Source organism: Lolium perenne, chromosome 4, assembly GCF_019359855.2.
Source record: "Lolium perenne isolate Kyuss_39 chromosome 4, Kyuss_2.0, whole genome shotgun sequence".
Lineage (NCBI taxonomy): Eukaryota > Viridiplantae > Streptophyta > Magnoliopsida > Poales > Poaceae > Lolium > Lolium perenne.
The window spans coordinates 221,918,988-221,930,560 of NC_067247.2; the positions used below are offsets into that span (position 1 = coordinate 221,918,988).

The 11,573-nt window shown below is 51.9% G+C and overlaps 1 protein-coding gene across 1 annotated transcript; it reads left to right on the forward strand.

The window, feature by feature from the left end:
* Positions 1 to 665: 665 nt before the first annotated feature.
* On the forward strand, positions 666 to 4,863 carry LOC139839286 (uncharacterized). The gene is made up of 2 exons (XM_071829332.1): positions 666 to 825; positions 1,766 to 4,863. Exons 1-2 carry the CDS (start codon positions 666 to 668, stop codon positions 4,861 to 4,863), a joined length of 3,258 nt encoding a protein of 1,085 aa, XP_071685433.1.
* The last annotated feature ends 6,710 nt before the right edge of the window (positions 4,864 to 11,573 follow it).

Here is an 11,573-nt window from a genome sequence, read left to right on the forward strand (position 1 = left end):
AAAACCCCATTTGAGGTTCTCTATGGCTACAAGCCTCGGCATTTGGGGGTCTCCAACCTACAGTCTGACACACCTTCTGAGTTGGCTGGGTGGTTGCAGCACAGGCAAGAGACAGCAGCACTTCTGCAGCAGCAATTGCTGCGCGCGCAACAACGCATGAAGAACCAGGAAGACAAAAACCGAACTGAGCGCGAGTTTGCGGTCGGTGATATGGTATATATGAAACTACAGCCGTATGCACAGACATCAGTGGCAAGAAGGTCGAACCACAAGCTGGCATTCAAGTTCTTTGGCCCGTATGAGGTCCTATCCCGTGTGGGCAAGGTTGCGTACAAGTTAAAGCTACCATCAAACAGTCAGATTCACCCAGTTCTTCATGTCTCACAACTGAAGAAATCAGTACCTCCAGCTCAGGTGCATTCCGTGGACTTTCCTCTTCATTTCATTACTGATGAAAAAGTTGGAGTGCAGCCAACACATATACATGATCGACGGGAAATCAAGCACGGCCGTGGCTACATCAAGCAGGCCCTGGACATATAAGGGAGGAGTAGGATTCCCACAACGGCGCAGCCATCAAGAAAGCCTGGAAGAAGACCAGCAACCCGGCGCGCGGATAGACGTCCAGCACGTCCGGAGCGGCTTCTCGCTGGGCCAAGCGGTTCATGATCTCCACCTTCGAGAACGAGATGAACTGGTACATCGTCGCTGGCTGTTCATGCTCCAGCGCTTTAGTACTCGGCGTCGACTCCTCCTTGTTCATGCGAGACGCGCCGCCGCCCGTCGTCAAGATCGATCGATTTGTGGAGGCTTGGTCGAACGTTGGTATATATATGAGCGTTTACAAAGCCGTATGTCGAACCTGGACTCTTTTCCGGAACGAGGCCGGAGGTCGGAGACCAGACCTGAATACCTGCCTGATACGTGGGAGACCGGGCCTGATCGGTTTCCTTCCGAGCACGAACAGATTTTGTGATGGACTCGTTTCGTACGACAAACGTACGCGGAAATTAGCGATGGAAACTAAACGCTTAGGACGGACGAAACAAACCAACGGACGAACAAAACCAAACGGACCAAACCGCGGAAACGCTTCTCCCTTTATTATTAGGTATAGATTAGTGTGTCATTGCTAACCGCCAGTGCTGTGATCACTGGAAAGTGAGCTGTGATTCGGGTTTTTTCCAGAAAATATAATGTTGTTTTCCTTCAAATTGTATTTTTTTTTCTAAACCTTCACATTATCGTTCCCTGGTCTAAACAATGATAATACAAGCTCGACAGCTCGTATATGTATTATGCAACCTGAAAATACGCTGATGTGGAAAGGATTTAGCATCCTTTCAATGTATGTCATTATTGAATAACCCACGATTGCTACTTGGCTACTCTTTTGTGGGTCCCTGTAGTCAAAATAGAATTGCCATTTTGTTGGTTGCTGTCAGCGACCACGGCCTCGGAGGAACTGCATCGAGCCTTGGCCCGGAGGAGTCCCAGGAGCTGGGCCGTGGGCCACGGCCCAGGAGGCGACAAATGAAACCAGCTCGCTACGTCGACCCTGCCTGGACATCGTGAAGCATCTACTTAGCTGGAATGTGTGATTCGCTCGGATTAGCTGATTGCTCAAACTTGTAAGACACGGCTGTGCCGTAGGAGGGGCTGGATCCTGTTGGATCGGCCTGCTCATCTCGCTGTACTCGAATTCGTGTGCGTTAATCGATAGAACTCCGTATAATCGATCCTAGAACCTCACATCTGGTATCAGAGCCGTCGGTTCTGGAGTTTCCCACCCACCACCACGCTACTCGCCACGCGCTGCGCCGCCGCGCCGCCGCGATGGACAATCTCTCGGCGGAGTCCAAGTCCCTGTACGAGATCCTCAAGGCGGAGAGCAGGGAGGAGTATGAGGCGAGATTCCTGGCGCACAAGAAGGAGATCCTCGACGCCATGAGGGACTACGTCACCGACACCACCAAGCAGATCCAAGAGATCAACACCGATGTTGACTCCGTGCGGATCGGAATGGGCAAGGAACTCACCGAGGCGAGGGAAGCCCTCGGCACGGAGCTGGAGGCGGTCAAGGCGCAGATCAGCGCCGACATCGCGCATCTAGCCTCCGCGGTCGATCGAGTTGCGCGCCCGTCCCCAAACCCAGCGGCGGGCGGAAGCGGCGGCAACGGCCCAGTTGGGCACGGCTCAGACTCACCAAACCCGGGGAAGGGGTGTGCTACTCACACCTCTCCTCTGGGAGGAGGTATGAATTCCGATTCCAAAACTTCGTCACAATTTTTTCCGTCTGGATCTGGGTCACAGGATGCTGATGCATCTACGTCCGCTCCTCGTGTTGAACTGCCGCACTTCGAGGGGACGAACCCGAAGCTGTGGCAGCGGCGCAGTGAGGAGTATTTTCAGCGTTGGAACACTCCGCGGATTCTCTGGGTATCGTACTCAACTTCGCAGTTCACCGGTGCGGCAGCAACTTGGCTGGAATCATTCCTGGAGAGGAACCCGTGTGCGGAGTGGCAGGAATTGGTGGATGGAGTCATGGCGAGGTTCATGCGGAATCAGCAGCAAGTCTTACTCAGGAGGCTGTATCACGTTTCGCAGACGTCCACGGTTGCTGATTACGTGCAGCGGTTCTCTGATTTGGTAGATCAACTTCAAGCTCACGGTACAAAGTCTGATCCCCTGCATTATCTGACTAAATTCCTGGATGGATTATGGCCGGCAGTGCGTGTTCTGATAGCAATACAGCAGCCTCAAGATTTAGATACAGCTTATACCTTGGCCTTGCTTTACGAGGAATTGGGTGATGGGTGTCAACCTTTGCATTCTCCCAGCAGTTCAGGTGGGAATTCTCGGCGTCTGCAGTCGCCACCACAGCCTGCGCCACCTCCTCACCCTCCTGCAAAGTGGATTTCCAAAACAGTTGAGGGGAAGCGGGGTGCTGAATCCAGTAAGTATGGTGCTGCTGCGAAATGGCAGAGTCTGAAGGCGTATCGCAGAGCTAAGAATCTATGTTTCACCTGTGGCGAGAAATTTAGCAGAGAGCATCGCTGTAGCAACACTATCTCCCTGCATGTGGTACAAGAGATGGTTGAGTTTTTGCAGGACTCTGACTCAGATCAGGATGAGGCACCTGAACAGGAAGAGATGGTTCCGGCCAATTCCATGATGCTCTCTATTGCAGCTACTCAAACTTCTGTTGCAGCTCCGAAAACAATGTGTATTCCAGTAGTGGTGCAGGGAAGGGAGCTCTTGTTTTTGATTGACTCTGGCAGCTCGACTTGTTTCATTGACAGTCAAGTAGCTGCTGAATTGACTGGTGTCCAGAAGGCTCCAATATCTCTCAAGGTCAAAGTTGCGGGTGGTGAGTTACTCGACTGTTCTGAGCAGGTTACTGATATGAAATGGAGCACTCATGGCTGCGAGTTTGTGGATTCTTTCCGTGTGTTGGATCTAAGGAGCTATGATGGGATTGTTGGGCTGGATTGGTTAGCTAAGCACAGCCCCATGCTCACTCATTGGGAAGAACAGTGGATCGCAATTATCTATGCAGGGACGTGGACTGTTCTGTATGGAGGGGGTGATAATCAGCAAGCAAATGCAGTTGTGGAGCTCCAGTTTGTCCATGACAACATACAGCCAGAGCAGGAACTATTCAATGAGGATATCCAAAGTCTGCTCGACCAGTTTGAGAAGGTTTTCGCTGAACCCACGGGTCTACCGCCTCGCCGTCAGTACGATCATCAGATTCCATTGATTCCTGGAGCACGGCCTGTATCCATTCGACCATACCGTGTCGTCCCTGAATTGAAAACAGAGATTGAAAAGCAGGTAGCTGAGCTGCTCAGGCAAGGAATCATCACTCATAGCACTAGTCCATTTGCTTCACCTGTGTTGCTGGTGCGTAAGGATGGAAATGCTTGGAGGCTTGTGGTTGATTTTCGCCGGCTAAATGCTCTCACCATGAAAGGGAAGTATCCCCTGCCCGTAATTGATGAGCTTTTGGATGAATTAGCTGGGTCTCAATGGTTCTCGAAACTGGATCTACGAGCAGGGTACCATCAGATTCGTTTGGCTCCTGGTGAGGAATACAAAACAGCATTCCACACCCACAATGGGCATTATGAATTCAAAGTAATGGCGTTTGGGTTGAGTGGTGCGCCTGCGACATTCCAGTCTGCGATGAATGCAGCTCTAGCTCCAGTCTTGCGTAAGTTTGTTTTGGTCTTTTTCGATGACATATTGATTTACAGTCCAACATATGAGCAGCACTTGGAGCATATCAAGGCTGTTTTGGAGATTTTGGCAAAAGAACAGTGGCAAGTGAAACGCTCTAAATGCTCATTTGCTCAGCGCAAGGTAACATATTTGGGGCATGTTATCACTCCTGAAGGAGTTGCAACTGATGATACAAAAATTGCATCCGTTAAGAATTGGCCAGTTCCTGCGAATCTTAAGGAGTTGAGAGGATTTTTAGGTCTGAGTGGTTATTATCGCAAGTTCATCCGGCACTACGCTATCATCAGCCAGCCCTTGACAGCTTTGTTAAAAAAGGGAGCTCTCTTCATTTGGACTGATGCTACTGAAACGGCATTCCAAACACTCAAGACTGCTCTTATCACTGCTCCTGTCTTGGCATTGCCAGATTTCACTAAGCCATTCACAGTTGAGACAGATGCTTGCAATGTGGGAATTGGCGCAGTGTTGTCCCAGCAAAATCATCCAGTTGCTTTTGTCAGTCGAGCCTTGGGGCCTCGGAATAGAGGATTATCTGTGTACGAGAAGGAGTACCTAGCTATCCTCTTGGTTGTTGAGCAGTGGAGGCCGTACCTGCAGCTGGGCGAAGTTCATCATTAGGACTGATCATAAGAGCCTCACTCATTTAACAGATCAGCGCCTCCACACAGATTGGCAAAAGAAAGCTCTCACTAAATTAATGGGGCTACAATACACGGTTGCATACAAAAAAGGGATACTGAATGGAGCTGCTGATGCATTGTCTCGCAAGCCAGTTGATAGCTCAGAGGTTTTTGCAGTTTCAGTGATTAAACCAGTGTGTTTGGAATCTGTCGAGCAGAGTTATGAAGGGGATGCACATGTACAGTCAATTATACAGAAGCTTACTATTGATCCCAAGTCTGAGCAGCATTACACTTTCAAGTCCGGATTGTTGAGGTATGATAACCGTATTTGGATAGGAAAGGATCAACAACTGCGCTCCCAGATTATCGCTGCTTTACATGACAGTCCACAAGGGGGGCACTCTGGATTCCCTGTAACTTATCGTCGGATAGTTTCTCTATTCAAATGGCCTCAAATGAAAGCAGCCGTGAGAGATTATGTTCGAGCCTGTCATGTGTGCCAAAAGGCCAAACCAGAGCGCATCCATGCCCCCGGGCTTCTCCAGCCACTGCCTATTCCCTCCAAACCTTGGGACATGGCAACAATGGATTTCATTGATGGATTGCCAACTTCTCGGCAATACAACTGCATTCTAGTGGTTGTGGACAAGTTGACGAAGTATGCTCATTTCCTGCCCCTTAAACATCCATATACAGCTAGTAAGGTGGCTGAGTTATTTGTGGATGGAATTTACAAGCTGCATGGGCTGCCTGCGGTGCTCGTTTCTGACCGTGATCCCGTATTCACAAGTCAATTCTGGCGGGGTGTCTTCAAGGCCACGGGAACTGAACTGAGGATGAGCACTGCATACCATCCTGAAACAGATGGTCAGACTGAGAGGGTTAACCAGTCGATTGAATGTTTCCTTCGCTGTTTCATCAGTGCTAACCCGCAGAATTGGAGCCGTTGGTTGTCCTTGTGTGAGCATTGGTACAACACTAATTGGCATGCATCGCTGGGCAAATCGCCATTTGAGGTCTTGTATGGGAGGCAACCAAGGTACTTTGGTATTTCAGCTTCTGACAGTATATCCCCCTTGGATGTGCAACTCTGGCTTAAAGAGCGTGAACTGGTAATGGACTCTGTTCGCCAGCACTTGCTTCGCATGCAGCAGCGGATGAAAAACCAGGCGGACAAGCACAGGACAGAGCGTGTGTTTTCAGTTGGTGACATGGTCTTCTTGAAACTCCAGCCGTACGTGCAGTCGTCTGTTGAGCGTCGAGCGAGTCACAAGCTTGCGTTCAAATTCTTTGGCCCTTACTCAGTGGTTGAGCGCATTGGAGCGGTTGCCTACAAATTGCAGCTTCCACCTGGGAGCAGAATTCACCCAGTCTTCCACGTTTCGCAGTTGAAACCATGTTTGGGGCCTGGACAACAGGTTTTACCTCACCTTCCTTTGCCTGATGCAACAATGCAGGTACCTGTCCGGGAGCTACGGCGCCGTGTTCGTCAAAAGGGGCATCGTACTATCGTCCAAGTGCTAATCCAGTGGAGTGGAGCTTCTGAAGACATGGCTACCTGGGAAGATCTCGAGTCCCTCAAGCAGAAGTTTCCTCGAGCGCCTGCTTGGGGTCAAGCAGGCAATCAAGCAGGGGAGGATGTCAGCGACCACGGCCTCGGAGGAACTGCATCGAGCCTTGGCCCGGAGGAGTCCCAGGAGCTGGGCCGTGGGCCACGGCCCAGGAGGCGACAAATGAAACCAGCTCGCTACGTCGACCCTGCCTGGACATCGTGAAGCATCTACTTAGCTGGAATGTGTGATTCGCTCGGATTAGCTGATTGCTCAAACTTGTAAGACACGGCTGTGCCGTAGGAGGGGCTGGATCCTGTTGGATCGGCCTGCTCATCTCGCTGTACTCGAATTCGTGTGCGTTAATCGATAGAACTCCGTATAATCGATCCTAGAACCTCACAGTTGCCTGTTGAATCTAGCCATGCTGTGATCTTTATAGTTCACGTGCTACCTCTTGTCAGTTTGTGCTGAACGATTGTTTCTAGCTTCTGTACTATCATAATTCATTGTCAGGATTTTTAGATGGATAGGTTGCCTAGTGTTTACATTAGCGCTAGTATAATTAACGTGCTACATCTTGTCCAGTTTGTGCTGAACGATCGTTTCTAGCTTGTGTACTACCATAATTCATTGCCAGGATTCATGGACGGATAGGTAGCCTAGTGTTTATATTAGCGCTGGTATCATCTTCTTGTCTTCCATACTGAATTTAAATTACACTCTCAGCCAATTTGCTCGTTTTCGAACTGGTGGTAATGAGTCTAGAGAACCATCCATACTAACTAGATTAGTCTTTTAGGATAAGCTTGTGCACTCGTAAAAGCTATATATCTCGGGGACTAACTGAAATTTTAGATGGATAGGTTGCCTACTGACATATTATGTTTATTTTTCGCGAAAACGCAAAAGCCTTGCGTTTCGATGCATTGATAGAAAAAGAAGAGTTTATGTACAAGTCCGAGCACGGACGCAACACGCCGTATAACTCGACCCAAGAAAAAGAAAAAACTACACTAGGGGAGTAGCTGGCGCACACCCCGGGCTCCCGCGTCCGCCCATTGCCGCGCCTCAGCCGCTAAGTCGTTGAACAAGGATGTCACCGAAGGTCGCACGTTGTCAAAGACCACCGCGTTCCGATGCTTCCAGATCCACCATGCCATGAGCATGATAACCGACGAAGTGCCCTTGCGCAGCTGGCGAGGGACGGTTCGCACCGCCTGCGACCACCACTCCGCGAAGTCACCCTCAATCGTGGGAGGGCCTAAGGTGGATCGGATCCACGACAGAACCTCAAACCAAACCGTCCTGGAGAAGGAGCATCCTGTGAGTAGATGGCTCATGGTCTCGATAGATTGGTCACAGAGCGGGCATCTGGGCGCGTGCGGGAGACCGCGCCGTGCCAGTCTTCCCCCCGTCCAGCATCTGTCGAGGCAGACCAGCCAAATAAAGAACTTCACCCTAGGCGGCGCCCAGGATTTCCAGTTAAGCTTCCAGGAGCCTGAGATGACCGCCCCCTGGAAGAGGGTGTCATAGCAGGAGCTAGCCGAGTACTGGTCATCCGTCGTCCAACGCCAAACCAGCCTGTCCAGGTCCGCCGATAGTTGGATGTCCCTGAGCCTGCCCCACAGTTGTACGTACTGCCACAGTGCCAGGGCACTCGGTGCACCAACTATGTTGGGGATCCAGGTGCGTTCAACCAACGCCTCTCGGACCGTGCGAGCCTTCCGCCGGCGCTTCGGTACCAGGGCGTACACCTCCGGTGCCATCTCCTTGATGGACCTGCCGTCCAGCCACCTGTCTTCCCAGAAGAGGGCGGATTCCCCGTCGCCGACCACCATGTAGGTGGAGGCCGCGAAGACATCCAGCTCCATCCTCGAGAAGTGCATGTCCAGCCCGCGCTAGGGTCGCAGGGGATCAGTGCGCATCCGCCAGATCCATCTCACCCAGAGGCTGATGGCAGTGCGCTCGAGGTCTGGGATTCCCAAGAACCCCCAGCCGCAGCGGCCTACACACCCGTGCCCAGTTGACTTGGCAGTGCCCACCGTTGGCATCGGCCCTACCAGTCCATAAGAATCCTCGCAAGATCTTATACACCTGCTTTAGTGCTTTCTTGTGGAGACCCAGCACCATCAGCTGATGTAGAGGGATCGCTGCTAGGACCGAACGGATTAGCGCCAGACGTCCCGCCCTAGGCATCACCGATGCCTTCCAGGTGGGTAGTTTGTCAGCCAGGCGGTCTACCAGGGGCTGGAATGTAGCAGCCGTCAGCCTTCTGATAGACAGTGGGATGCCAAGGTACCTCACCGGGAAAGGCGCAAGCTGACACTCCATGAGTTCAGCTGCGGCCACAGCCTCCTCATCCGAGCAGATCGGAGAAACAGAGCATTTAGCAAAGTTGGTACGCAGCCCTGATGCATGTCCAAAGAGCTCCAGGATACCGCGTACAGTGCGCACTTCCGTCTCATCCGGGTGGCAGAAGATCACCACATCGTCAGCATAAAGTGATACCGACATCACTAGATCCCGCCGCGCTAGACATCTCAGAATCCCGAGCTCCATCACCTTAGCTAGCATCTTGTTGAGCGAGTTCATCATCAGAACAAACAGCGCTGGCGACAGAGGGTCTCCCTGTCTCAGGCCCCGTCGATGCCAAATCGGGGGCCCTGGCTCGCCGTTGAGCATCACCCTAGTACTCGCAGTGGATAGGAGAATGGACACCAGTTCGTGGAACCTCGGTCCAAACCCTAACTTGCGGAGGATCTCCATGAGGAAACCCCACGAGACGGAGTCGAAGGCGCGAGCAATGTCCAGGTTAAGCATCAACCGCGGCTGCTTCTCCCGGTGTAGGAATCTAGCTGTCTGCTGGACCAACATGAAGTTGTCATGGATGCAGCGCTTGCGAATGAACGCGCATTGGTTGCGATCCACCAACGACTCCATCCGAGGGACTAGGTGCGTAGCTAGCGCCTTAGCAACCAGCTTGGCGAAAATATGGATCAGGCTGATCGGCCGGTAGTCGCCTAACGCAGCTGCATCCGGACGCTTAGGCGGCAGGATTAGCAGGGCCTGGTTAAGGCCGTGGAACCCGCGCCCACACAGCGTGAACAGCTTGTCGAAGGCAGCCATGAAGTCACCTTTCACCATGCCCCAACACTTGTGGAGGAACTCAGCCGTGAACCCGTCGGGCCCGGGCGCCTTGCCCACAGGCAGTCGCCGAATTACCTCCCAGATCTCGTCTTCCGTGAACACAGCCTCCAACTTCGAGAGATCCTCAGAGTGGGTGTCCAGTAAGTCCAAGTCCAGCGAATGTTGTCTCTCCTCCGAGGTTCCAAGAAGACCTTCGAAGTGTGCGAAAGCAGCTTCAGCCATAGTTGCATGGTCAGAGATAACCACGCCTTCCACATGCAGGCTATGGATCACGTTATTCTGGCGGCGGTAAGCTGCGTGCTGGTGGAAGAAGGCCGTGTTGGCGTCCCCTTCCTTATGCCACACGATCTTGGCCCGCTGCCTAGCCATGGTGCGTTCCAAAGAGGCCAGGCCCAGGTAAGCATGTTTGAGGTGCGCCCTGAGTCGGCGCTCGTCTGGTGACAACTGTCTAGTCTCCATGGCCACATCCAGCCTCAAGACAACCTCCCGCGCTATCATCAGCTCCAGTTTGACACAACCGACCTTCTTGTCGCTCCAGCTCATCAGGCTACGCGCCGTGCGTTTTAGTTTGGCAGTGAGCCGCCGTGTAAGGGTATTTTACCCTTATCCATTATTTTGACAATGCCACCGTGCTAGAGTATTTGGTCTAATACATGTCTATGAGATTATTCTCAGGTATTAGCCAAAGAGGCATAATGGTGCATCAATGGAACAAGTAGGTAAAGGGAGACCTCCCCACTTCGACAAAAATCAAGAAGGGTTCTTCAGCACCTGGCCGGCCAATGGCCCGGTCAGACTGGCCGTGGCGCAGGGTGACCCGGTCTCGACCGGCCCCTGGACCAGTGCACACCGGGTGCGATCCAGGGGGCTTTTCCCCTTCGCCCAGCATTGGCCCGGCCTGTCGTCCGGTTTGGACCGGACTGGTTCGGTCAGAGGCCCGGTCCGACCAGGCTGTGGACCGGATGCCCCGGCACAAACTGGGTCCTGCTCCGGTGACATCCGAGGGCAGTATACTGCGTGACAAACCTCACCCCGGTCAAGGTCCGGCCCTAGCTCCGGTTTGGACCTGTTGCTCCGGTCCCAGGCCTGTTCAACCGGGTTCCTCGAAGCAAAAGCTAAGGTGGCAAGTTGCAACAGCCATATTTCAAGTAACACTATAAAAGAACCTTTTCCTACCTCTGAACAGTTAGGCACTACACTACAAGCTGTTCTTGAGCTCTCTCTCTCATACTCCATTGTTAGAAACACCAAGAGCCTCAGATCTCCCTCCTCCTCCACCCAAACTCAAATCCCTCTGGGGAAAAGATAGAGGAGGGCCCGATCTACCATTCTACTGAGTCAAATCTTGTTCCCCCTTGTACTCATCAAGAAACTTGCTCTCTAGGGTTCCTTGGAAACTCTAGGTGGGCAAGAGAGGTCCGGAAGGATCCGGGCTGTGGATTTGCTCCTGACAAGATTGTGAAGGTTTGGAGGCTGCCTCAAAGTCTACCACAAGTGAGTGAGCTATTCCTTCGTGGGACATGCTCCGGAGAATAGGGTGAGCCTTCGTGGCGTTGGAGAATCCTTCGTGGGACCTCCACCCCTCCAAATGTGACGTACCTTCTTGCAAAGGAAGGGAACACGGGAATAAACTCTCGTCTCCGCGTGCTATCGGTTATCTCTAACCGAACTCCTTACTTGTGATATAACTGCCTGTGAGAGCCTTCATGCTTGAGTTACTTGTATCATCATATAGGGTGCCTCACTTAGTTTGCATTAGGCTCACCTTTATATTCCGCAAAGCCTAATATTTCAAAGAAAGTATTGAAAATTGTAGAAACCTATTCACCCCCCTCTAGGTTTACCATCTCTGAATTTCAATTGGTATCAGAGCCTGGACTCTTTCTAAGGGCTTTACAGCCTTAAGAGTGAGATGGATAAACTATTTGAGGGTCTGGATGAAGATTCTAACCTTTCGGTTAAGGAGATGAAATCCAGATTCTTCGCATATGATGCTGAGAAAAAG